This window comes from Megascapheus bottae, chromosome 16, assembly GCF_031878675.1.
Source record: "Megascapheus bottae isolate mThoBot1 chromosome 16, mThoBot2.hap1, whole genome shotgun sequence".
Taxonomy (NCBI): domain Eukaryota; kingdom Metazoa; phylum Chordata; class Mammalia; order Rodentia; family Geomyidae; genus Megascapheus; species Megascapheus bottae.
The window spans coordinates 14187633-14215097 of record NC_143524.1 but is presented as its reverse complement, the minus strand read 5'-3'; the positions used below and the strand labels follow the sequence as shown (position 1 = coordinate 14215097).

Below are 27465 nucleotides of genomic sequence, written 5' to 3'. Positions count from 1 at the left end.
CTGGCACCACTATAGGGAGACCATAGCTGTGGGCCAAGAGAGAGCAGATGAGGAGGTAGAGAACGTAGACTCAACTCTGTAAGTTTGGGAGGGAGTAAGAGTAGAAGGATTTCTAAAGAGACCATGATAATCATAATAACAATAATGACAATAAGTCAGACAGGTGTTAAGATCATATAACTGATCACATAGTAATTGCTTTCTATATTGTCAGCATTAAATGCAAGAAGCCCCTGAGATAACTGCTGTCAGCTCCATGTTACACATGAGGAAACCGAGGTACCATGGGGAAACTGAGGCACTCTTGCTTTGACTTAAGCATTCGGCTTGCAATTGGAAAGAACAAGAATGGGACTCCAGGCAGAGCTTACTCTCCATCTGAGGGCCATAAGCAGCCAGCTGCCTTTTTTTTCTGGAAGAAATGATTTCAATTCCAAGTTCAAGAACCAGGATGAGAGGACCAGGGGGATTTAGAGTTCACTTTCAAACTGACCCCAGGGGAGAAGCAGCAGCATCCTGTAACAGGGACAGTCACAGCTTTCCAGGGCCCCATCTTCTGCATAGTGGGGCCAACAATGACCCTGGGAGGGAAGGAGAGGGAGATATGGCAGGTGAGGAAGGAAGAAAAATCACTGCCGATTATACCTGTCCTTTGGCAAGGCCCAATAATTAGCAAATCCTTGGCAATAAAGTATTTCGTTTCAGTGTAATTGCCAAATAATTGCGTGGTGTGGGTTGCGTATTAATCGTGTTGATTAGTTACACTCAGGTCATAATTAAACATCTGCTTCATAATCATGTGCTACCCAAAGTTTAACCATACTCACAAACATAGGCACACGCCTGTGCCCCATGGGGTTCTCGTTGGTCTCGATTTGCACATATGTGTATGCATGCACGCATGCATGCATACACACATCTGCATATAACCTAGTTGAGTTAAGATCACCTACGTAATGAGGCTTTTGTGTCTAGCTTTACTTGGGAACCAGGTAGGGCCTGAACTTGAACTTGTGTCTAAGCCCAAGCCTGAGCCTAAGTTTGAGCTTGAGCTACCTACAGTAGCTTGGCCCCCAAGCATGAGGTCCCTGGTGTGTCCTCTGCCTCATAAAACATAAAGCCATTTTCCTCTATCCTCCCAGCTGCCTGACCAGTCCACATTAGCCCAGTGACTCCACTGTTCTCTTTATACTATATAATGGTCCTGTCTGTCCCCTCCTGTCCCCTGCACCCTCTTCTGCTACGTCTGGCTCCAAAAGTCCATTCTTTTTGCTTTCTCTCTCTCTCTTTTTTTCTAGTCAGTCATGGGGCTTCAACTCATGGCTTTTGCACTCACCGCTGGCACTCTACCATTTGAGTCACAGCTTTACTTCCTCCCAGAGTCCTTTCTGGAGCAGATTTTCTTCCCATACAGCTGGAAGGTTGTGTTTACTGGGGGAGCCACTCTGACTGAGGCTCATTTCCATTAGGAGTTGATTTTGTGACCCGATGCCAGAGGCTGGAGTCCTGGTTCCAGTCTTGCCTTTGCTGGGCTATCTTAGACACAAACCTCTCCTTCTCTGTTTCTCTGCTTCTGAGTCTGTAAAAGAAGGGAAACAGTGCTCAGAGACCTCCAAGGAGCACTGTGATTGTGTTGTGCCTGGATTCTAATTTAGTTTGTACTAATTAGGAATCAGAGACAATTTAAATTCAATATGCAGGATCCTCAGTGAGTAAACAATTGGAAATAACTCCTTCCCTGACAATTTCCCAAAGATTCGGTGGAGAACAGTGAGAAGCTGTGAAGATCGATAGCTGTTAATTCTGTAGACAGAGACATTGCCTGCTCTTTGGGCTGCTGGGCATTGCAATTCATTCTTGTATTTTAAATTTTTATGTTGATGTTTATGGACTGCCATTAGGTGATATGGATCCATGGTGAAGGTTGATTTTTTTTCATTAACTTAACTCATTTTACTTATTAGTTCACATTTATAGCTTGGGTTTAATAAGCACTGCCTGCAAAACTCATAAAACAGGCTCTTCCTTTAACAATATTTTAAAATCAAGCGTCTTCTCTGAGTCATCCTATGTTTATTTGCTCATAACTTGCTTCTCCTGTGAGATGGGGCCTAGCCTGACCAGTCTGAGCCAAATGTTTGACCTTGGGCCTTGGTGACCTTGGCAGTAGGAAGAGAATCACTAATTAATGAAAGCTTATGGCATGTTTTGAAAACCAGGCATCTCAGGCCTGAAACTGTAACTATTCAGGGGGCTGAGATCTGGAGATCGTGGTTTCAAATTAACCTCAGACAGGTTACCAGCGTGCCTCTGTTTACCCTGACCCCTCAGCCCACAACACTCTCCTTGGCTTGCCATGGTCCTGCTTGGCCAGTAACTGAGACATAAAACCACTTTCCTCATTTCTCCCATGCAATCTACCTGCCCTGGGTCCCTATTTATGCCACTCCCTGCCTGACCCTCTAGGCCTCTGACAGTCACCCCAGCAGCTCTGCAGCTCCAGAAGCTCAGCTTTGCCTATCTTGATCACACAGCTAGTAGCCACACTAACCAGGGCTGGAATGCAGGTCTGAGCCCTCAGCTGGGCTTCTTCCTTACTCACCTTGGACCTATGCAAGTCTTGGTCTACGAGACCAATTCTCATGGATGGTCAGGCAAGTAGCCTTCTGTGCCTCCTGGCACAACCATAGCTGTAATGACATTTATACCTTGCTGGCTATGGAAAGGTGGGAAGTGCCTGGTGGCTAGGTGGGATTAGTAGCCAGGAGGAGGCACACAGTGACCCATGAGAGAGAGAAGCAGGAACAGGGGAAGCCAACAGTGGGAAGAACTTAGACAGGGAAGACTTGCCAAGACATAAGGCTGCCCCACATGCCGTGCTCCAGCACCCCAGCTCCATGTACTTACTGCCCCCTTGTTACCTGCCTAACTTCCCTGTGTGAGGTGCTCTCTTGTGCACTTTGCAGATTTATGGAAGTCATTTTAACCCCCAGCAGTGTTTGGGGGAAGAAATGCTAATTACCACTTCTGGAAAGAGGTTTTCTCTGCATTTGACTACATTGACTCAGCCTCCAGAGCCCGCACCCCTGGACACTGTGGGTACTGTCCCTGTATCTGGGCAGGGCTTGAACAGAGCCAGGAGGCAGTTCTGTCCTATGGCCAATGACTGGGAAGAGGTGGTGTGAATTGGATTGCAACACAGCTGCCACAGGCTCCTGCCGTAGACCAGGGACTACAAGTCTAACTACAAAGAAGGCTGCCGGCATGGAGAGAGCACCTAGTCACGTGTCCCGGAAGACTCAGTTTTAGCCTTGCTCTGCCATCAATCTGCTCTGACTTTGGGCAAGTCACGAGCCTTCTCTGGGTTTCAGCCTTCTCACTGGACACAGCAAGCATTGGTCTGGCGAGCTGAGTGTCGCAGGGATAAGCATTTCCTCTCTCTCACTTAGATATCAGAGAGAATTGGGACATATTTGCCAAGCCTTCCCCCGACGAAGGCCTTTCTGTGGATGAAGTGATTGTGACGTTTGTGTGTTTTCATTCCAGAGTGCATGCAGCAGATCATCCTATCTCTGGCTTACACTTGTTCCCGGGCTAGCTCAGATGGCAAGTCCCCAGTTCTGGCGCAGACCCCTGGTCCTGAAGTCTTGACCTCCCCACACTGCCTCCAGCCAGGCTAGGGGTGATTGCAAACCAGTGGCAGGGCTGGGTATGATGGCATTCACCCACCTAGCACTTTCCCTGACCACCACTCTCCTGCTTCTCCCTGTTAGGTGGGCTGGAACCCCTTGAGCCTCCAGGGGCCAGAGCTTCAGACACCTTCACCAGGCCGGCTTGAACCCTCCACTGTAATTTCTAGAAACGAGAGCAAAATCCCTTCGCGACAACCTTCCTGCACAGGCCACCCAGGTAAGAGAGTTCTACTTGTTCAGAGTGGGGATTTATGCTGTTTTGGCGGTTGCTAAGGGTAACCACAGTGGGGCCTCTCACCATTCTCTATCCCTTACAGCCCTGTTTCAGTTGCTTATTGTCCAAACTGGAAAGAACAGTTCTATCAGCTGTGTGACCTATGATTGGTTCCCAACCTCTCTGTGTCTCAGCTTCCTTATGGGTCAAATGAGGATGCTAGAGCATCCTATTAGGTTTGTGGTTAAGATAAAAATGACAAAAGCTTAGAACGAGGCTCCCTAAGAACTAGGGAGCTGGTGCTGGTAATCTTTCCGGATTCATGAGCCATGTGGTCTCACATTGATGGTCTTCTCCTGAACTCTGATCGGGGATGCATAAAGAAGAGTTTTGTCTGTCTTGCTTTTAGTCAGATCCCGAGATCCCAGCAGAGGGAGCTGGCCCAGTTATTTGTTGAATGAATGAGTGAATGAATGAATGAGTGAAAGTGCTATTCCTCAGAACAATCCTTAAAGGGAATAACCACAAGAAAACTGATACGTGTGACAAAGTTCCCAAAGTAACAGCTCCTTAAGCAATAGTGAAGTGGAGTTTTCTCTGAGTAAAATTTCAAACTGAGACAATTCATTTCTAGAAGACATATAGGACCCAGACTCCTTCCATCTGTGTCTCTGCCACCACTGGTCTGTATGATCTGCCATGATACATGGTATCTGGGTAGTCAGTGGTAGAGGGAAAGTGGGAAGAGGTTGCAAACATCACAGCCTTTCCTGGCCTGTCCATCAGAACATGGTCAGTCTCCATCTCCATCTGGAAGGGAGGCTGAAGATTATGGGGTGGGGAGGAGGCCACTGGCTCAGTTGTAATTCTGGTACCATGGAAGAAAGATCAAATAGGGAACCCTCTGCCTTGCGAGGTAGAGGTAGATTCTGATTCTTTTTCAACCTTCCTTGCCTCCCTCCTCCTGCTAGGAAACCCTGAAGTTTTGTCTTTTCAAGAATGTCTCCAGGCACTGGGTGGCTCAGACGTTTTATCTTAGATACTCAAGAGGCTGAGATCTAGAGAACTGTGGTTTGACACCAACCCAGGCAGACAAATCCAAGAGACTCTTAATTCAGTTAATCACGAAACGCTCATTCAAAGCATGGCAGAGCACCAGCCCTGAATCGCCAAGGCTTTTGAACAAGAGGGGCTGATTTTAAGCCCTAGTACAGGCACTACAAAACAACATGAGAGCTTCAGCCAGCTTCTTTCTCTAGCCCTTCAGGGCTCAATAGCTCAATTCATTTTATCATCAAGTAGTATTCCATAGAACAAGCTGCAATTGGCTTATCTGCTTACTGAAAAGAGCAGTTTTGTATTCTGAGCAGTTATGGTGCAAACATCCTTGCGTGGTTTTGTGTGTGAACCTAGGCGTTGAGCTTCTTTGGGTAAATACTAGGCGTGCAATAATAGCTGGATCATAGGAGTGAGATCAGGGGTACCATTACGAGAACTTGCTAAGCTGTCTTTAGTGTACTCACCATTCTCACAGGCAACAAATGAGACTTCCCCACACCTTCACCAGCAATTAAAGCACCAATTTTTGTGGACATCAGTCCTTCTGTGAGGCAGGTAGTAAGTCAGAACCACAGGAGTTTGGCCTCTCCCCTTGGCCAAAACCTGGCCAAACTCAGGAGTGGCTGGATCCCAAGATCCTCATTCACAGCTTGTTATCTGTTGCCCCACTACACTGAAGGCCCATAGGAACCACATAAGGGGTGGAGACCACAAAAATGGACCTGAATCAAAGTTGGAGGAATCTCACTAGTCAACCAAGAAGGCTAAGGCACAGGTTGACCCCGTCTCAGCCAGTCTTTGGTATGAGGGTCCCACTTGGGGAAGGGAAAGAACTCCTATCCAGGAAAGCAAGGACCAATAGTGGGCAACTTCAGAGAATATGAAAAGCTGAACAAAGTTCAGATGCTGCTTTACTCCGAAGCCAACGCCCGACTAAGACCACATCAACAGGACATGTGGTTTGTTTTTTATTTGGTGTACCATAATTTGACAATTTTGAGCTATTTACTGTGTTGAGGCAGGGTTGAATCCAGGGCTTGAGTGTTTTCCTTTCTGCCAGCTTCAGTTCCTGGCACACACACTCCCAGGAGGCAGCAAACTCTGGACTGTCGTCCACTCATCTCTAATCCAACACAAGAGGAAGGGAGGGTACTTTCAAGAGTTTCAACTGAACTCCCAGGTCAATTTTGATTGGCTGGTTGTATTTCATGTGACTGCCTCTGACCAATAACTTCATCCAGAGGATTAACATATGCAGACTTGAGGTTCCTTGAAGGAAAAAAAAACCCTGGCATTCTTTTCAGCAGAAAGGCCTGCTGGGGTAGGGACAAAAAGTAGCAGATGTTCTCTAAGGGTATGATGGCAAGAGTAGGGCATGAAGCAAATGTGATCTGACTTGTCCCAAATGAGGATTGTGGTACAGGGGACCCAGGTTGACTCCCCTCACCCCCTATAAACACCTTAGTTTCCATAAATCTGGTAGCTAAAGGTCTGCCAGATCCACAGATATCCAAAATGGCAACCCAGAGAGTTCTTCTCACAGGCCATCTCTGCACTCCATACTGGCCACTTTACTGTTTCAGTACCCCTGTGTCTGGTGGCCTGAAGTTGACATCGACTTACTGAGAGGGCCTTCTGGGAAACTTTTGGATTAAAACAACAACAATAACAACAACTAGCTTTATAGAGGTATAATTTACACTCTATAAAGTCTGCTAGTTTGGGGATGTGATTTGATAGTTCGCGGTTGGCCAACCATCCGAAGAGGGTATTTTTAGAAAATCTCAGTTGCCCACAAAAGAACCCTGGTGATTTTCCCTCAGCCCTCATTCCCACCCTCAGCCCTATGTCTCTGTGTTTTGCCTTTTCTGAGTGTCACACCTGGCCCTGGCCATCTTTGCACACCTGTTTTCTGCAGGTGGGGAACAGTGATCTGCCAGTCCTCCCATAGCCTGCTAGGTTCGACTTGGGTTGGAAGATCTCAGGGGCCCCAGTAAAATTGCTACAAGAGAGAAAAGAAATCTTTGGTACCTGTCCCAGAAAGGGCCCCTTGGGCCACTGCCATGCAATAGGAGAAAATACAAGTCCTGATCGCAAGCAGAGGGCCGAAAGCCAGGACTGCTGATGTCACTTGACCTCTGGTTCCATACTCAGAGATGGAATTCTTTTATGGCTCAGCTAACTGCAGCTCACAGCAGCTGAGGCACTTGTCCAAAGTCACACAGAGGAAAGCCAGGGTTCCACCCAGGCTCTGGTTTCAGATCCATCTTTTAATTCTGTCACCACATTTTGACTCCTCTAGGGCACTGCCCATCTCTGTATTGGAAAGAAATTTGTCTTTTTTGTGTCCAGGACATGGGGAGGCAGAGTGGATAGTGAGGTCTGAGGCAGGACTTGAGGAATGGACAGGAAATCTTGAACAGAGCTGGTCAGGAAGTGTCCAGATCTTCGAGCAGTTGTCTCTTCTGTACTTTGATGCTGCTGGAGACTGGAGGGACTGCAAAGATAATCGACTTAACTTTTCCTTATTTAATAAAAGAAAAATCCACAGGCATCCCGGCTCTGGTAGCTCACATCTACACTCCTTGCTGTGTAGGTAGGAGATTGAGGTCTGGAGATCAGGGTTTGAAGCCAACCTGGGGAGCCCATGAGACTCTATCTCTAATAAACTAGACAAACCTCTCTGCTTCTTTGGGTTAACTTGCTCTAAACAGTCATTGGCAAGGCCCTGGCGTATGACAGGCCCCTTCCCATAGGCCCAAGCCCAGCCTGGCTTTCCTGAAGCTCCTGGTATATGTATGGATGTGGGACAAGGGTGGGGGATTGGGGGTGTGTGGAGATTGTTCCCAAGGGAGCAGCCTCTGCCAGCCTGGCAGCTGATGACATCTGCCAAGGCAGCTCTGCTGTGCATTGAGGGCATAGTGGAATTCCATTTAAAGAAAGATTGCCCTTCAGAGAAAAAGACCAAAACCACAGCTTAGCCCAGGATGCAGCTCCCTGGCACTGTGGCCAAGTGCTTTCAAGGATCTACCCCTGCTTTATTTTGGTCAGCCCCAAACCTCTTTGCCCACCACCAGCTGGTGAGCTCTCTCTCTCACTCTCTCTCGCTCTCTCTCATTCTCCCCCACCACCACCACCCCCCGCCAATCTCCCAACCTTCCAAAAAGCCAGAAGGAAAGCTGTAAGCTGTGGCTGAAGTAGTAGTTAGCCTTAAGCAAAAAGAAACTGAGGGACAGCACCCGGCCCTGAGTTCAATCCCTAGGACACACACACACACACACACACACACACACACACACACACACACACACACACACACCATAATCTGAGCAGCTTAAACCATAAAACATCCTCTTCTCAAAATTCTGGAGCCCAGAAGTACTGGTCTCACACCTATAATCCTAGCTACTGAGGAGGCTGAGATCTGAGGATCGAGGTTCAAAGCCAGTCTGCACAGGAAAGTCTGTGAGACTCTTATCTCCACGAGAAAACTGGAAATGCTGCTGTGGCTTAAAGTGGTAGAGTGCTAGCCTTGAGGAAAACAGCTCAGGGATAGGGCCCAGGCCCTCAGTTCAAGCCCCACAGCCACCACCACCACCACCAACAAAAACTCTGAAACCTGGAAGTGCTGCTCAGTGAAGGCCATTCTTCTGGTTCACAGATGGTGATCATCTCGCTGCTCCCCAGCGTGGAAGAGATAGGACGCTGGAAAGCTGGTGCTTCTCTCCACAGGGGCATTCATCCCACTCATAGGGGCCACTGCATCCCACCCGCATGACCTCATGACCTCAAGATCCTCCACCTCCAGAGACAGCACAGGGGGTTAAGATCTCAATATACAAACTCGGGGGAAGGCACACACCTGCATACACAGTGAGTCTGTTGTACTCTCATTGGTGGATCCTGGAGGTGTGAAAATCAGAGCCCCAAGCAGGCCCTATCCTCCATCCTCTTTGATTGTTGTAGGTTGTAGATACTGTTGAGGCCCACAGCCTGCCTCTGGGATGAGCACTCCACATCCTTGAACTTGGGGGCAGGCTCAGGGGACTGATGAAAACTACTCACACTGTGATGGGGAAAGGGAGAAGGAGGGAGAAGGAGAGGGAGAGGATGCTCTATCTTCCTTTTCTTAAAACCACATCCATTTACCATGTGCTGGTGGCTCACATTTATGATCTCAGCTACTCCAGAAGCTGCAATCTGAGGATCACAGTTCAAAGCTTGCCCAGACAGTAAAGTCCATTTAATTCTCGTCTCCAATGAACTACCCCCAAAAAAGCCAGAAATAAAGTTGTGCCTTAATGGTAGAACACAAGCCTCAAGCACAAAAGCTAAGTGAAGGGGCAGGGCTCAGGCCTTGAGTTCAAGCTCCAGTACCAACACAAAAGAAAACGAATTCGACAAGTAGGAACTCATCCTTGTGACCTTATTTAATTTTACCTCCCTCTGTATCTCCAGATAGAGTGACGTAGGAATTTAGGGAGTGATACAATAAAGTACCGATCTCACTGGGTTCCCACAAGGATGAATCAAGTTAATGCCTATAAGCACCAAGCTTTAGCCCCAGCATGCAAAAGCACATTCATGATATGAATGTACATGGTTACAGGAGCATTAAGTACGGTGCAACCTACACTCTAAGAAAGCCTAATAAATCCATACAGTATTTAACACTGACACGTGTTTACATTGTGCTTACCATAGGCCAGGTGGGGCTGTTCTACTGCTTGGTAGAACTTATTTAAGCCACATACCAGCCTTAGGAGATAGACGCTCTTAAGAGTCCTCTGTATTGTGCAGAGGAGAACACTGAGGCACAGAGAGGTAAAGTAACTTGTCTGAAGTCACACTGCCAATACATTCATAGCACAAACAGCATTTACCAAGTGCTGTTAGTGGGAGGACCCTATACTTATATAGAGGAGAGAAGTGAGCCATCATTAAAGTCCATGATTCCTGTGTCTGCGGCACCCAGCGAGGCCCTGAGGAGTCTGGGGGACTGGAGGGAGCACTAAGGAGAGCTTCCTGGAGGAAGAGAGGCTTGAAGGGATGCTGGAGGCGAGCGTGGATCATTAGCCAGTCATCTCCAATCGCCTATATGCCAGCAATCCTGTGGCAATCTAGGGCTTCTCATCCTAGGTCCCCGGGCCGCTCAGCATCACATGGCAACCTGGGCAGGGGGTGGGGGGGGGTACTGACAAACTGACAGCCACAGGGGTCTGTACACTGTCCCAGAGCATGGAGGCAGCTTGAGGAGCTACAGACTCTGGGCCTGGCATGGCATGACCACCCCTGGAATTAATGGTGGCTCAGGGTCAGTGTGACTCTTTTTCTGTCAGGCTCCAGACCAAAGCCCTTGAATGGGGAAGAAGAGGAGCCTTTGACAAGGCAAGGGGACAGTATAGGACAGGGACTGGAGGAACTGACTTTCACAGGGTTCCTTTCCTTCTGTTGTCCTCATGGTCATGTACCTTGAAGAGAGTAGCATGTGCCTGTTGTCTGGTGTCAAAGCTCCCATCATTCCTCAGCCCCCCGGGCACAGCATAGAACAGGGCCTGGGTGGGGGGCCCAGAGCCTGAGAGCATCTTCAGAGCCGGACCTGTGCAGACTGGGCCAGTGGGCTAGGCCCGCACCTGCATACCACCCATGATGCTCTCCCCACCCCCATCCTAGGCGAGCCAAGTGGGCAGGGAGCCCTGTCCGATGCCCCTAGGACACACACCTGCTCCACCTTGCCTTCCTGAGCTAAGTTCTCATATCCCCAGCCTCCATTTCCTCATCTGCAACAGGAGACATGGCTTGCACAGTGTGGGACAGACTAGGGTTCTACTGATGCCACTGTAGTATGACATCCCTCCCCCAAGTCTCACCCTGGCCTCTCACCTACATGGAGCAGGAAGACCTCTCCACCCCGACCAAGTGAGGGCCCCTCTGCCCTATATTCTAAACTGTCTCCCTGGGCTACTGGGATCCCAGGGTGAGGGCGAAGGGGAGAGAGCAAGGAGCACACAACTACAGGGACCATCGTCATCTTACACACAAGTCAGGGTGGGTGTTCCAGCCCCTCCCTGCTCTGGAGTCAGTACAGAGCAATTAAGAAGCTATGGGAATTCCCAGCCCGCCTAATTAGTGCTAATAGAGCTTGTGAGCCAGTCATGGGAAAGAGAGACATCTTTGTTTGCATTCCCAAGACTGGACCACTGCTTTCAGCCTTCATTCACCCAGCTTGGATTCCCCCCATCTTTGCCCCCACTCTTCATGCCCTATATTCTACCTTGGGGACAAGCACACAGTTTCACATTCCCATTCACACACACACACACACACACACACACACACACACGGCACAGTCTGTCCATCCTGGATCAAGACACAGCTTTCTAAAGCAGCCCCAAAGCACATGCTGTGTTCTTTCCATGCACCCCTATACCATCAGAGACTATCCCCCAAATCACAGCCTCCCCTCAGAGGTTCCCAGCCATGGCCTCCCCAAATTAAACCACTGTTACCCACCCTTAGAGAAGTAAGCTAAGCAGAAGAGCAACATTGTCCTCTGTCCCCAGCAGCCGGCTGCCCATTCCCCAGCTGGGGTCCCTAGATGGTAGGGTGATGAGGTCCACTCTCCACCCTGGCCTGGAAAGGCTGTCTTCTTCCAGGCCTGTAGCCATTCTGGAGGAGGAATACGTGGACCACATGGGAAGGGGTAGGGAAGGGAGAGGGAACAGGGAAGGGATAGCTGACGTTTGCTATGCAGTATTGCTGAAGAGATTGTATGTGGACCCCTGTGCCACTCCCCAGGCACAAAGCCAAAGAATTATTAGCCAGCCCTGTGCATCCTACCAGAACACCAATGATCCTTAAAGATTTGGGAGACAGCATTTTATTTTTATAGTAAAAGGGCTATACGTATATTCTGAAGTTAAATGAGAGGAAAGTTGTAGGAATGTGTGGGATAAAATAGGAGATTTAGAGGCAAGTGTGACCTCCCCTGTCTTCCCTAGACTGGGCCCCTACATTTCCAGAAAGACAGTGGTGACTCCTCTGCAGGCATGCAAGCTACTACACCTCAGATTCTCTGATCACTAAGCAACACAAGGGAAGTGGTAATGGCCTCTCCCAGGGCAGTGTCTTGGAGTCTTGCATTTGACAATAGGTGACTATTGTCATTTTGCAATTCTTAACAACTTAAAAAAATTGATGCTAATACAGGGCCTGGACACTGTCCCTTAGCTTTTTTCCAGCTTAAGGCTGGCATTCTACCATTTGAACCATAGCTCTCCACTTCTGGCTTTTTGATGGTCTCACAAACTTGACTGCCCAGGCTGGCTCCAAACTGCTGTTCTCAAATTTCGGCCTCCTGAGTAGTTAGGATTACAGGCTCAGAACCACAGGCACCCAGCTCTTGATAACTTGTGAATGCAGCATTCTTTGTTGTTATTGGGCTCTGCAGGTTGTTTAGCTGGCTCTGTTTTCTGGTAGAGCTTCCTTGACCCTCAAATACAACTCATGAAAACTAATCTCTTCCAGAAGCATTAGGATAGGTATAGCCTTGATGCTGGGACAGAGCATCCTGGGAAAGGGGCAGAAGTCTTTGAGCCTCAATAATGAGGTCAAGCAAATAACATCCCTGTTTCACAGGAAACTTGACCTTTGCCTAGTGCTGGGGAACTGGAAGTACAGAGAGAAGGGCAATGAATGGCATATCTTTGGGATTCCCTGAGTGCCCATGCCAGGCCCAAGAGGCTCAAGAGGTTGATGGAAGAACTCGCTAAACTGTGGAGAAAAGTCTATCCCTGTCCCTTCACCTAGAACCCAGCCTCCTGAGCTCCCACCGGGTGCCAGATGCTGCCCAAAGCTCCAGCTACCACCTACCTCTTCCCTTTCTATTGCAGGTACTCAAGAACTCAGCCACTGGGATCCAAGTTCAACTTCCAGTTTGTCTCTTAGGTGAATGTTTGCCTAGAAGGCCCAATAGAATTCTTTCTGTAGAAAGTTTGCCACTTCTCTAGTTATGGTCACCTCTTCTCTGGTAGCTTTGGCTATTCAGAATTACCCCCCAGAAGAGAGAACCATCTTCCTAATTCTCATGTGAGCTAGGGCTCTTACCATCTGAAGTCTTCCATGGATCTAGCCCCGCTCTGGAGTCCCCATTCAGGAGTTTAAATGGGAAGTGGCTCAGCCAAGGTCACACAAACCGGAGAGGTAGGATCCGGAGCCACTCTTCTCAGGTTCCCTGCAGGAACTGGGTCCCTGGGAAGTCTGCCTGCCACTTCCTCTTCCTTAATTAGCAGCTGGCTGCCAGGGGAAATGAAACACCTTCCTTTTCCCAGCAAGGAGGCTCCCAGGGCCCCTAAACCCAGCAGGGACCCACTGTCTCCAGGCTGCCTCTTCCTCCAGAGAGCTGCTTTGTACAAGGGTGAACACCTACAGAGCCACTAAATGAAAGGCAGCCACCTCCCTCTGGGGGTCACAGGCCCAGGGCAGGCCCCATCGGAAGGGTACTTTTGGAGACCTGGGTCCAGCTGAGTTGGCTAATAGTTGGCCATTTAAACCAGGAAGTGATGTGCCTATGCATCCACAGGCTTGTGCATGCGCACATGTGCCTGCCTCTGTGTGTATGTGTGTGTGTGTGTGTGTGTGTGTGTGTGTGTGTGTAACTGTGCACACATGTATGGAGCTCTTAGCCCGAAGGGCCAGAGGCCAAGAGGGTGGAGTCTAGCCAGTCACAGTTTGGGTCAAGTTTATACTTGATCCAGATTTCTGGATTACCTGGATTTGTCTTGAGTCCTTCAGTCCTCAGGAACTGCAGAGAAGACCCAGTTTGCTTCATGTCCTGTAGCCCCCTCCCGGAGACCCTCTAGCAGCATCCTGAGCAGCTCCCAAGGATGGACGCATTCCTGGGAACAGGACCGACACCTTATTCACCTTATTCTGGGCTTGAGGATGAGGGGGGAGGGAGTCTTCCCTGCCCAGCTCAACATACTCAAAATGTGGTGCCACAGGAAAGAAAGGAAAGTCAGCAGAGAGGAGCGCCCTTCCCCCCACCCCCCACCTCCCTTGTTCCCCACCTCCGGCCCCTTCCCTCTGCTCCAGAGAAGTTTGGTTGGTGTTGCTTTTTGGAAGGTTTAGTTTTTGTTTAGTTTTGTTTCAGTACTGGGGTTTGAACTCAGGTCCTCAAGCAGTCCACAATCCCCCAGCTGGAGAACACAAGACCCCAAACGATAAAGACAGCGAGGAGGAGAATTGTCCCTGCCACATAGGAAGGTTCAGCCTTCCTAAGCAAAAACTCGGAGGTGTTGGCTTTTTGAAAGCACATCTGCTAAAGTCCAAATCTGAAACACTTGTGGTCCTAAGCGCTGTGGATAAAACTAGCTCAGTCAGTGTCCTTACCAAAAAAGTAGGAGTCCTGGCTGGCGTCGTAGGCAGTGGGTACCACCCCAGGACAAGAGGTGGCAAGCCTCCTTCCTGACCATTTGAGTGGCATGTGGACCAGCTCCATGGCAACAGGACACATCTGAGCTCTACTTTGTCCAAACCCCTGTGTGATTGGGGAGGCAGAGCCCTGCCCCTCCCCCTCCCTGACCCCCATACCCTGCACATCTTTCTGACTTCAGGGGCTCTTTAATGGGGCCCAGCTCCCCCCTGCCCATCCACAGGGCAGCCACTGATTCCTTTTCTCAAAGGCTCTGCATCTCCAGCATGCCTTTCACCACCTCCGCCTGTCAACTGTTTACCCTCCTTATAATTTAGCGTCAAATAACTGTAGTGAGTCTTGTGGGAAAGGCCGTGACCTTTCCTAATTCAGGCCAGGAGAGCAGAGTCAACTGAGGCTGTCCTGAGAACACTCTCCTGTGTTTGTTTGTTTGTATGTCTATTGATGGGGGAGGGATGGAAGTGACTGGCACTGTGCAGGACTGGGGATGAGGCTGGGCACCCTATTCCCTAAAGCCAGCTGTGGGGCTGAAGACTGGCAAGTGGGTGGGTGGGGGTTGGTTAGGAAACCCTCCCAGCTGCCATCTCTGAGACAGAAGGTTTCCTGCCACCTCTGGATGGATGGGTGGTTTCGGGACAATCATCCCACATGGACCCCAGCATACTTCACATGTTGAGCCAGGCTTCTGACAGAGAAACAGGCCGAGAAATGGCTGGGATGGGAACCACAGCTGGTAGAACTGTGAATTGGGCAGGCAGAAGACTGGCGCCGACCAGATCAGGAAGCTCCTGGGTGTCTCCCGCTGCCACTCCACAGACACCAGAATCCACTGTGCCTCTAGGAGAGGTTTTAAGAATCAAGAGGGAGCATGACACAAAGGACTGGGGGGCTGTGAGGAAGAGGCTAGGACAGAGAGAGAGGGAGAGGAAGAGAGGGAAAGAGAAAGAGAGAGAGAGAGAGAGAGAGAGAGAGAGAGAGAGAGAGAGAGAGAGAGAGAGAGAGAGAGAGAGAGAGAGAGAGAGAATGAAAGAGTCAGGGTCAGGCTATGGCTCCTATAAAGCAGGAGAGACTCCAGGAAAAGCCATCCTCCTTTGTGGGATCAGACATAAGAGTGAGGTTTTGGGGTTCACCCTCCTGGAAGGTCTGGCTGTTTAGCAAGCATTTTGATGTTGGTGGAGGCACTGTCCAAAGGGACTTGAATTTGTTTCTTTTGGGTTGGTCCTGGGGCTTGAACTCAGGGCCCGGGTGCTGTCCGTGGGCTCTTTTTCTCAAGGCTGGCACTGACCACTTTGAGCCATAGCTCTACTTTCTGTTTTGGGGTAATTAAATAGAGGTAAGAGTTTCATGGGGAATTTTCTGCCCAGGCTGGCTTTGAACTAGGATCTTCAGATCTCAGCCTCCTGAGTAACTAGGATTACAGGCATGAGCCACTGGTCTTGAATTTCCTTTCATAGCATTATGAGGCCACACAAACAGAAAAGTAATCACTGGTCATTTCTCTGTGCATGTCAATGTGTGAACTTGTACGTGTGTATGTGTCTGTGCATCGTATTAGAGTATCCACATATGTGTGTATGTCTGTACACATATGTGTATATCTTCTGAGCCCTAAGTCCAGCCCTTCCACCTTACCTGTGATCTTACCTCTCCTCTTGGGCCTCAGTTTCCACATCTGTAAAATGGAACAACTAATTCTCCCCACTGCATAGGGTCATTGTAGTAGAACCCATGGATATTCCTGTCTGCCAGCCAGACATCATGTTGGTGCCACACTGCTCTTTGTTCCAGTCTGCCATCCACTCAGCAGCTATGTGGCCTGGCTGTGTCCTTTCCCTCTCCCATACCAGCTTCCTGCACTGTGTCATAAGATTATGACAGAGGAGAGGATGGGACAGCATGGCCAATTGGCTGTTGATGAGTATTTAAGAACATTTACCCCCCAGACACCCCGCCTGCCCCTCACATGCCCCCAGCTGTAGGATCTGACTCCCACCCAGTGCCTGGGGTCCACTATCTGCTTGATCCTGTGATTCTTCGCATAACAGTGAGAGTCCGGGAACCCTTTTCTGTGAGAGGAGGGTAGGAGTGGGAGCTGCTCCTCCAAACCCCTCACCCCAATTCAGACCTGTGCCCTCGCCCTCCCAGTTCCCAGGCCCCCTTAATATCCATGAACCCATTCAATATTTAAATCTGGATTGTGTCGTGGGCCAGGTTGCCCCAGCAACAGCCCTGCGTATTTTGGGGATGGATCACTAGGTCTTTCAAAGGATCTCTTTGAGCCCCGTGCAGGGTGGGGTGGAGGGGGATGGTACAATGAGTGTAAGGAGAGAGAGAGAGATGCAGTTAGCTGTGAGAAGTCTGGAGAGTCAGACACAAGGCAGGCTCTGCTAAGGACCTGGAGTCTGGATTTGAATCCACAATTCAAGGCTGCCAGCTCACTCTCTCCACCACTGGCATCTGCCTCTTAGCAGGTAGCAGGCATCCTAGCACCCGTGTGTCTGTGGGCTTGAACTCTGGTTCATCCCCTCACCAGCTGGGCCTTCCTGGGAATCTTCCTCCTCATCTCTGGACCCCACATAAGGGACTGAGGGACACAGGGAATCAGGAGTGTTTATTCTGTTGATTTCATGAGACTCACTACCCCAGGTATGCTTACAAAGTAGGCATCAGAGGGAGCGTCCTACAGCCTTGAAGGGTCTGAAGCCCTTGCCTGTCTCACCGGGTGGGAGGAGCCAAGGGGATCGTGCGTGCCCTGTGCTTTCAGAGGTCAACACGAATTGATCTTACGAGGCTGTTGGTAGATGGTGAATCTCACCGTGCTGTGTAGCTTGGGACAAGGACTCTATCCCTCTCTGGGCTTTAGCACTCCCAAAGACCAGAAGGAGTTAGCCCCAACTAAGGCTCTGCTCTGTCTCTGTGTCTGTCTGTCTACCCCCGCCCCTCTTTCTCACTTCCTTTCTTTTTTTTGTCAGTCATGGGGCTTGAACTCAGGGCCCTAGACACTATCCTTGAACTCTTTTTTTGTTCAAGGCTGCCACTTTGAGCCACAGCACCACTTCCCATTTTCTGGTGGTTAATTGGAAATAAGAGCCTTGTGGACTTTTCGGCCCTGGGCTAACTTTGAACCTTGATCCTCAAACTTCAGCCTGAGTAGCTAGGATTACATGCCTGAGCCTCTGGCGCCCAGCTTGGGTCTTCTTTGAGACTCTCATGATAGAAATACCCATGAGAGTCCTGGGACAGACAAAAGGGCCCAAGGTCAGAGCTCCCTGGCTGGACTCACAGATGTTGCCCCACGCCCTTTGGCCCCTTGACAGCCCGAGCTCAGTGTGTGTGAGGGTCTGGGGAATCTGCCATAGAAGATCCAATTGCAGGCTTTGCTTCTTGGGTACCATCAGCCTTCAGGGGTCCTCCCCCCCTCGGAGCCTAATTAGATTGTAGCCCCCCCTCAGCTGTGTCCATATCCCTGAGTGCACTGGCCAGGCTTGCCAGGATTTAGAGCCAATTGCCTGTTTATGAGCCGTCTGTCTTGGGACAAGGCCCAGCAGTCCCAGCCAGTGAGCACAGACCTCCCCTTCCCAGCCTCCAATCCCATGGTGAGAATCTGTGTTATTTTTACAAACCTCAGCCAGCGCGCTGATGAAGGAAAGGGTATAAGGTTGGTATAAGGCCAAGCTGGACGTGGATCCCAACTCCAGCCCTCTCCAGCTCCGGAACCTTCCTGAGCCCTTGACCCCTTCCTTGGATGATAGCATCGCGTCCTTTGTAGAGCTTTCTGGAGGATCAAGTGAGATCATTGTGAGTGAACGTCTGGGAACTCAGTGCCTGGCATCAATAATAAGTTGTTGGTCCCTGTCCTGCAGTCCACACACATCCAGGCTTCTTCCCTGTCCTCCATCCTGCCAGAACACGCTTCTCTGAGTCCAGAGAAGTCTCTGATCCTTGATACCCTTGAATGAATGGGGGCGGCCACTGGCCTCTGGTCCTTGGACCAAGCCCAGGCAGGTTGCTGGACAAGGACAGCAAGAAGGAATTTTTTGTGCTTATTGGTCTATAAATACATGTACGCCAGCAGCCCCTGCAGTCCTTGGGGTGACACTGGGAGGTGGAGCTGAAGAGCCCCATGTCACACGTGAGGAATGGGGGCTCCAGAGGCAAGGAGGACCAGACACACACACACACACACACACACACACGCACGCGCACACACACGCACACGCACGCACAGGCGCACACACGCGCGCACACACACACACACACAGTGTTCGGGAACACAGGTTGCATGGAGACCCTATGGGGCCCTGTCCTGGACCACAGTGCCCTCTCCTGGCAGCAATGTGCCTAAGGCATTTCTAGGTGCTTGTGCTGTTCTCCAGTGGAGCTTCTTCATCTCGTCCACCTGCCTCTTTTCTCTCTCACACTTTCTCTTTCTGCAGAAAGCTGCCTGGGGGCTGGGGGCAGTGAGAGTGAGAAGAGTGATTTATGAACTGAGCTGTTCTTCTTCATCAGAGCACCCCTCCCGACCCCACTCCCTGCAGATGGGCTGAGCCGCCATCTGGGGCACTTAATAAAGCTGTCTGGCCCGGGCAGGAGCCTGCTGCAGAGAGCCCTGGGGCACAGCGTGACCTCGTCCCCATCCGAGCCCCTCTCTGGGCCTCAGGGACTCCCATCTGTCACGAGATGGCAGAGCTGGATGGTCCCCTGCCAGAAGTCTCCAGTTGCATCGGGGGAGGATCCTAGCACTTTACAGAAGCTCTGGGTTTGCTTGCCTGATTTAGGATAGAATAGCACTGGGTTCAAGCTCCCCCCCACACTTTTTGGTGTCTCCTTTGTTACCATGTCCCATGGAATTGTATCTTATCAGGACTCTGCTTTGGAGCGCCTGAATCACAGGTAAACCAACACAAGACCTGTGGGCCTCAGTGACCTCATCTGTGAAGTGGGGTCATTACAGCACCCACCTTACAGGCGAGCCCTGTGCATCCTCCTTCCCTGCCACACCCCTGCACTGTGGGCTGGGAAGCCCTGTATTCCCAACAGCTGGTGGGATAGGTGCATCCCCTCATCTTCCTGCGTGTAGTAGCTCTCTAGTCTTCTCCAGCTGCCTCTGATTTCACAGTGGGTACTGCCAGGTTTCTGAGGACCTAGGGTCCTGGGGGAGGGAGAGTACTGACTATCCCAGGGACTCAAGGGCACTGGCCAGAGCTGGCACTGGCCTGGCTATCAGATCTACCTACCAGGGCTGAAGTTTGGGTGTCACATCCCATGCAGAAGAACGAAGCACTCTCTCTCAGTGTCTTCCTCCCACTCTCCTTCCCCCCTCCCTCCTCTTCTCCCTCTCATATGCTGGTACTGAGGCTTGAACTCAGAGCCTGGGTGCTGTCTCTGAGCCTTTTGTCCACTCAAGACTAGTATTCCTCTATTATTTGAGCTACAGATCCCCCTCTGGTTTTCTGGTAGTTAATTGGAGTTGTGAGTCTCACAGACTTTCCTGCCAGGTAGAGCTGGTTTCTGCACCCCCACCCACCCACCCCCTGCCTGCTGGGCTGGACCCCACAGCAGAGGACTGAAGGAGCCTTGTTTTTGTAGGAGGAGCATCATGGAGGGCGACTGCTTGAGCTGCATGAAGTATCTGATGTTCGTCTTCAATTTCTTCATATTTGTAAGTGTTCCTGGCTCTCGCTGGCCTCTGCCCATGGCAGAGCTGCCCCTGGGGTGAGATTTGGGGGGTGAGGGGAAAGTGGAGACAGACACACCTGCCTGGTAGGTGTTCCTGGAAGGGGTCCTTGCATGCACACCCCACTGTTAGTAGAGAGGATTCCTACAGATGCTCGCAGGAGCCAGACTGGGGGTACAGGGCTGGCCCCGGAGAAAGGAAGGGAGGAGGAGAAGGAACCCATTCAGCCTCATCCCAGGCTGCAGAGCTGAGCCCAGTGCAGGCTGGAGCTTCTCTAGGAAGACAGTTCCCTCAAAACCCAGTGAGAGCTGCATGCCTTTAATCCTAGCTACTCGGGAGGCTGAGATCTGAGGATCATGGTTCAAAGCCAGCCTGGGTGGGAAAGTGTATGAGACTCTTATCTCCGATTATCCGAGGAAAAGCTGGAAGTGGAGCTGTGACTCAAGTGGGAGAGCTCCAGCCTTAAGCAAAAATATCTCAGGCCCCCAGTTTAAGTCCTAGGACCAAGCTGTTGCCCCATGCTCAGCCTCTGTAGTAGGTCTGAAGGCCCCAGGCAGCTTGTGAGCGGCTTCTAACTTCCCTGCATCTCCTTCTCCTCACAGCTAGGGGGCGCCTGCCTGCTGGGCCTGGGCATCTGGGTCCTCGTGGACCCCACCGGCTTCCGGGAGATCGTGGCGGCCAACCCTCTGCTCATCACGGGTGCCTACGTGCTGCTGGCCATGGGCGGCCTGCTCTTCCTGCTGGGCTTCCTGGGCTGCTGCGGCGCCGCCCGGGAGAACAAGTGTCTGCTGCTGTTTGTGAGTCCCCATCCCCACCCCACGGAGTTGGGGGGCTGGGCCTGGTCCTGCTTCCACCCTGAAGCCCACAGTCCTTCCCCAGCTGGGCCACATTGGCACGGGCAGGCTCCCCAGCGTCTGCCTCCAGCCCTGGTACCCCCAACATGTCCGGAGACTAGGGAAGACACCTGAGGCCGGCTGAGCCTCCTGGGTGCTCCCTGTGGGCCTCTGGGACTGGCTGCTGCTTTGATTCACATAAGGTGTTCCCATGTGGCCCAGGCCAGCCTCGACTTACCTTCCTGTCCCAGTGTCCCAAGTTTTCAGATCACAGGCATGTGCCCTATGCCTGGTGCTGGGAGCTAACTTCCCACAGCAGTTCTCCCTCCCTCCCTCTCTCCTTCCCTCTCTCCCTCTCTCCTCCCTCTCTTCTTCCCTTCCTTCCTTCTTTTCCTCCATTCCTCCCTTTCCCTCTTTTTCCTCCTGTTTTCCTCCCCTCCCTTTCTCTTTCTCCCTCCTTCTCTCACTCTCTCCCTCCTCTTCCTTTCTCCTTTCCTCCCTTCTCTTTCTTCCTCCTACCCTGCTCTTTCTCCCTCCCTCTCTCCTTCTCTCTTTCTTCTTTCCTCCCACTTTTTCTCCCTCCTTTGTCCCTGCAGTGGACTATGGGATGTGACAGGGTCTGGACTATTTATCCTACCCCGGTGTAAACTGCACAAACTTCCCCTGGGAGAGATGAGAATGGTCCTGACTGCCCCCTGGTGGGCCATCCTCGCCATGGCAGCTCATGAGTCCTGGCAGGGAGGATGGAGTCTCCCTGGGCCGGGCACCTCGGACCTACCCAGGCACCAGGGACACTGAGGAACAGCCCTGACCTCCAAAGCTGGCAGAGAGCAGGGCTTGGGTGCAGCAAATAGCCAGGTCATCGTGGTTAGTCTTGGCTAGCTCAGCAGTGGCTCTCTGGTAGGCAGCTGGACCCAAGACTCTGGAAATGCTGCATGCCATAGCCCCTGCCACCTCCGGCATGGTGGAGACAGTGATGTGGAGAAGCCCAGAGGAGAGAGGCTGGCCTCTGCCAGGGGTGGGCAGAGGGACAGGCCTTCCTGGCCAGGGCAGCATCCTGGTTCATGCGATAAGCACAGAGAACAGAGGGGCTCTGGGTTCAGTGTCAAATTCTAGCCCCTGGATTTGCAGGCTTGGGTAATCACATCTGGCTCCTGTATTGGGGCTGGAGGCAGCTCTGATTCTCATGGGGACCAGAGGCTGTGGAGGTACAGGGGTGGCGTGTGTGAGGAGAAAGCTGGCTGGAAGGTCCCCCAGGAACTCAGAGGGTCCCAGGAGCAATCTCCTTCCAGGGCCACCAGGCAGGGCTGTTCAGACTGCACAGGGCACTGTTTACATGGAAGATAGACTATTTTTTGACTCCAGGCATGGCTCCTTGGCATGTTGTCTGATTGACAGCAGTGAAACCCAGGATCAGTCAGGTGACAGGCGGCAGGGTACATACTCCAGCAGCCCCCCATCCCACATCAAGGTTCATGAGTCTCCCCCCCACCCCCCCACCCCTGCTCTCTCTGCAGTTCTTCATGTTCATCTTGCTCATCTTCCTGGCAGAGCTCTCAGCGGCCATTCTGGCATTCATCTTCAGGGAAAACGTACGTACCCACACGCCCCCCCCTCTCCAGAATTGGTGGCTCTTTAGTGGCCACTCCTGTCCTCCTCAGAGCTGGCTCTCACCACTGGGTACCAGCAGCTCATGCCTGTAATCTGGAGGCTGGGATCTGAGGATCGTGGTTCAAAGCCAGACCCCGCAGGAAGGACTGTGAGACTGTTATCCCCAGTTAACCACCAGAACACTGGAAGTGGTGCTGTGGCTCAAGTGGTAGAGCACTAGTCTTAAACAAAAGAGCTCAAGGACAGTGCCCAGGCCCTGAGTCCAAGCCCCAGGACTGAGAAATAAATAAACTATAGTCAGGGGTCTCTGAGGGTCTCCACTCCTGATTCTGGACTTTTCCTGTGACCAATGTTGCCCTGGTGTCAGGGATCACACTTTCAGATGTTGGGGAGGCTCAGAGCACCCCATAACACACCCTCCTCACTGGACAGCATGCCCCATGGAGGCCCCCCCACTGAGGGAGGTGGCATTGTTCTCCACTGTGGGAGCAGATGGAAACAGGGCACCTCAGCCAATGGGGCCTGGACACAAGGCAGGGGAGGGAGGAGGGCAGCTAGACCAGCTGGCTCTGGTGGGGGGGTAAGAAGAGGCAGAGGTGGGCAGTCTGTGGGGGGGGTCTCTGCTGTGCCCCACCTGTACCCTCAGGGAGGTAGAGGACCCTGCCCAAATTGAAGGCTAGAGAGGATCCAAGTCCTCCTGGCCCCAGGATGGAGATGGGAGGGGAGAACAGGAGGGGCTGCACCCAGCCTCAGGCTCAGTGCCCCTCTCTTCTGTCCCCAGCTCACCCGAGAGTTCTTCACCAAAGAGCTCAGCAAGCATTACCAAGGCAATAACGACACCGACGTCTTCTCGGCCACCTGGAACTCAGTCATGATCACAGTGAGTCCCCTCCTCTGTGCCGGAAGTGTTCAGAGCCATAATACCCATCACTGTGCCCTGTGCACTCGACCCAGCCATCCCCACCCCTGCCCGGCACTAATAATCAATCACCAAGCCCAGACTTAGCCTTCCAGTGAGCAACTGCAGATTCCAGGCAGTCACAGCCAATCAATTGCCATCAAAATTCTGCAGGGAACCCTCCAGTGATAGTCATTGTCACTGATGATGATCATGGTCAGTAAGTGTCTGGTGGGTAGGAACTGTCACTGCAGTCCCTTCTACAGAGGTCACCGAAGTCTAGAGATGCTGAGTGACTTTCTCGCCATCTCACAGAAGGGCAGGAGAGTGAGCTGTCGGAGTCCTCTGGCCCTCTCTGCGGGGAGTCTGCCTGTCCTCCATCCTGGCTCCAGCTCCTGCTCTTTGCTCATCTAGTTCAGCTGCTGCGGGGTCAATGGGCCTGAAGATTTCAAGCTCGCCTCCATTTTCCGACTGTTGACTCCAGACAATGAAGAGGTGCCGGAGGCCTGTTGCCGGAGAGACCCACCAGGTCGGGATGGGGTATTGCTGAGCAGAGAAGACTGCCTGCTGGGGAAGAGCCTGTACATCAACAAACAGGTACCTCTTGCCTGGGCGTGGGGGTGGAGGTGGAGTCTAAGACCCTCGGGAAGTGCATTGAGCTGTGGTCATGGAGATTCCACCAGAGCCACTAAGATCCAAAAGGGCGGTTGAGCACGTGTGGACACTTGGTGTGCACTTTGAAGGGTGCGTAGGGTCAAGGAGGAAAGGGGGCAGAAGCAGCATCTCACAGTGGGGGTACCCCTTAACCATGCAGTCAACTCAGGGGTACCTTATGACACACACACCCCTTTTTCCCTTGCCCTAGTTCCAAGAAAGCAAGTTCTCTCTAACCTGCCCTTCTGAGATCAAGGAAGCTTCTAGGCTTTTTGTTTCTCTCAAAGCCTGATGGTTTTATCTAAGCCATAGAAATTCTGTTCCTTCCACCACTTGAGGGAAAAGAAAATCCTAGCTTTGTCTCCTGCCCAGAGACACCCAGCATGTTGCTCAGAGACACACAACATCTTTGGCCTTGATCTTGCTCCTTCCCACTGGCCAGCAGCCTTCCCTTCTAGGTAGAGGCCAAGCCAGGAGGGAGGATAGAAGGGAGAGAAGTGGAGGGAGGCAGGCAGGGAGGGAACAGACCTGCCACTCCTGAGAGCATCTCAGGCTCATGGCCTAGGGAGTAGAGGCTGTGGAAAGCCAGGGTGAGCAAACGTGATCATCTCAATCTGAGCAAACCAGGGGCTGGGATGCACCTGAAGCATCACAGAGTATCAGGGGAGGTGGCCCAAGACCTGGGGTCTGGCCCTGTGACCTGGTAGTTCTTTTGAGAGTTGGTCTGGCTCCAGCTTGCACATGCTGAGGGCTGACAAAGTATTCAGGAGGGCAAAAGAGCCACATCCTCCAAGGCCTACAAGACCCTGCCATCCCCTACATGGGAAAAAGAACCAGGGCCCTGGAGTCTGGGCACAGTAGCAAGGACCACATAGCGAGGTGTTCCACAGAGAGCCTGGCAGGGGACAGAACACGGAGTGGTCCAGAACACCATGCCACGCAGGTCTGGACCATCGGCTCCTCGCTCACCATCGCCAAAGACCTCAGCTTCCCGAGCACCTATACCATGGCCCAGGCTGCTGACTGTCCCCCACACCCCAGGCACATACCCCCCAATCCACAGGGGAGAGGCTATGCCTCCCAGCCTGCCTCACAGCCAGGCCATTGATCCCTTTTCTAGCCAAAGGGAGGTAGGCAGTTGTGATTCAGGCCAGTGAGTCACATTCTTAAAAGACACTGCTAGCTGGCTGCCAGTGGCTCACACCTTTAATCCTAGCTATTCCAGAGGTTGAGAGCTGAGGATTGCCCGTTCAAAGCCAGCCTGGACAGCCAAGTCTGTAAGACTTGTATCTCCACTGAACCACCAGAAAATAGGAAGTGGCGCTGTGGCTCAAAGTGGTAGAACGCTAGCCATGAGCAAAAGAGCTCAGGGACAGCACCCAGGCCCCGCGTTCAAGCTCCATAATGGGGGTGGGGGAGAAGAAGACATTGCTGTGCCCATCTCCTCCCTTCCCCCTCTGGAACACACCTGTGACATGAAGCCTTGCTGGGACAGTGGCCCTGGAAAGAGGCAAAGAAAAGCCCAGGCTACTTCCACCCTCAGCCCACCAAAATCCAGGCTCTTCTCTGTCGGAGGCATTTCTAACTGGTGTGGGGCTGCAGGGGGTTGGAGGCTCCCTCCATCTAGTGCCACTGGCCAGCTTCACAGAGGCCGCTCGGAGCCCTGGACCTTCGGGCCTTAGTGCTGGATGGGCTTCTGCTTCTGGACTCTTCTTCCTCCTGAAGATGTTTTCTGCCCTCTCTCTCCGGGAAGTCGGTGCTTGCCACACTGGCTCCTTACCATGGTGGCTGTTCCTCCTGGGACTCCTGTCATGGCTTTGCTGACACTTGGCTCTCTGCAAGCCTTCCCCTGCTAAAAAGCCTCTGGCCTGGTCTCATCTCCACTTGGGTTTGCTCCACAGCTCCCTTCTCTGTAGCCCAGGATGCATTTGTAACAAGGCTACCTGCCAGGGCGAAGCTGCTGGACAAACTGGGTTTCCTGTGGCTGGGGTTTGGACTCCAGCTGGAAAGGTGGCCTAGTGGTAGAGTGCTTGCCTAGCATGCATGAAACCCTGGGTTTGATTCCTCAGTACCACATACCCAGAAAAGGCCAGGAGTGCTGCTATGGCTTCAATGGTAGAGTACTTTAGCCTTAAGCAAAAGAGCAGTACCCAGGCCCTTAGTTCAAGCCCCAGGACTAGCAAAAAAGGAAGAAGAAGAAGGAGGAGGAGGAGGAGTAGGAGAAGGAGAGGCAGCAACAGGGTGCTGGTGGTGAGGACATGAGGCATGAGGTCCTTGGTGTGCAGGAAGCAGGATCTGAATCAGGGCTTCCAGGCAGGGTTGGGGGGCCCTCCTGGGCAGTGAGGGGGCTCTTGAGACCCTCCCTGCATCCCTGCAGCTCAGGGGGATGCTACAGGTGGGCAGTGACTACAGTAGGCGCTGGGCCTAGCTGTCCTCTGTTACTGGGGAGGGCAGAAATGGGGGTCACTCCCTCCTTACAGAGAAGCAGCACCAGTGCTGGTGACAGCGCCTGGCTGGATGAACACTCTGGTGACAACCCAGGCAGGAGCAGTGCCCGTCTGAGGAAGTACAGGGCTGTAGACAGTGCCAGGTTCAGAGCAAAGGAACCCATGGTCAGCGTGAAACAGAGCAGGCGTCTTGGGGCAGACCAGGGGTGGGAACGGGCACCCCTTCTTCCTGAGGGCAGAAGGCCCAACCACCTCCCTCCACTGCTTACTGGCAGCTGAAGTGAAGCCAGTGATAAGGCCAGGGCCAGGCCACAGATTGCCCATCTTGGCTGCCACTTCAGCATAGCCCTTCTCCCCCAGGGCTGCTACACGGTCATCCTCAATGCCTTTGAAACCTACGTCTACCTGGCTGGAGCGCTCGCCATCGGGGTTCTGGCCGTAGAGGTAAGTACACCCCAGAAGGACCCTGTAACCCGGCTTGCATCCCTGGCTCCCTTCCTCAGTTCATGAGTGGACACTGGTATCCAGCTTCCCCTGGCATCACGGACCCAGAAAGTGACAAGTCTGGACCATGGCCCTTTTCTGTGTGGCATCTGAGTCCCCTCTCAGAGCCACTCCAGAGCTGCTGAACCAGCCCTGGCACCTTCTATCCTGTAGGGCCACCTCCAGGTACACCCTAGGCCCCGGCTTGCTCAGTTTCTTCCTGGGCCCCACACACAGACCGGTTTTTGAGGAGGTCGTGGGGCCGTGGGAGTGAATGAGGTTCCTCCATTCTAGAAGCACCACGTACTGAGTGCCCGCTGTATGCCAGCGGTGGTGTGAGTGAACAAAGAGCAGAAGCACGTCTTCTCTGGGCCCTTGGCAATCTCATGAAGACGCCCATGCAGGGAGATCAGGGCCAGTGCTGTCTGCCTGCCGGCATGCATGCGGTGGGTATGGCACATCCC

The 27465-nt window shown here is 52.1% G+C and overlaps 2 protein-coding genes across 2 annotated transcripts in view; both read left to right on the top strand.

Annotated features, from left to right (window-relative positions):
* LOC150052927 (uncharacterized) overlaps nucleotides 1-3835 on the top strand; it is an 83548-nt gene extending 79713 nt beyond the window's left edge. Inside the window, exon 4 of the mRNA XM_090349242.1 lies at nucleotides 3774-3835. Coding sequence (XP_090205368.1) covers nucleotides 3774-3792 — 19 coding nt within the window. The 3' untranslated portion in view covers nucleotides 3793-3835. The remainder of the gene's footprint in view (nucleotides 1-3773) is intronic.
* Nucleotides 3836-3852: 17 nt separating this feature from the next.
* The window catches only part of Tspan18 (tetraspanin 18), a 26582-nt gene continuing 2969 nt past the window's right edge, over nucleotides 3853-27465 (top strand). The window contains exons 1-7 of the mRNA XM_090347855.1: nucleotides 3853-3909; nucleotides 19988-20060; nucleotides 20678-20872; nucleotides 22426-22500; nucleotides 23301-23399; nucleotides 23832-24014; nucleotides 26879-26962. Coding sequence (XP_090203981.1) covers nucleotides 19998-20060; nucleotides 20678-20872; nucleotides 22426-22500; nucleotides 23301-23399; nucleotides 23832-24014; nucleotides 26879-26962 — 699 coding nt within the window. The 5' untranslated portion in view covers nucleotides 3853-3909; nucleotides 19988-19997. The remainder of the gene's footprint in view (nucleotides 3910-19987; nucleotides 20061-20677; nucleotides 20873-22425; nucleotides 22501-23300; nucleotides 23400-23831; nucleotides 24015-26878; nucleotides 26963-27465) is intronic.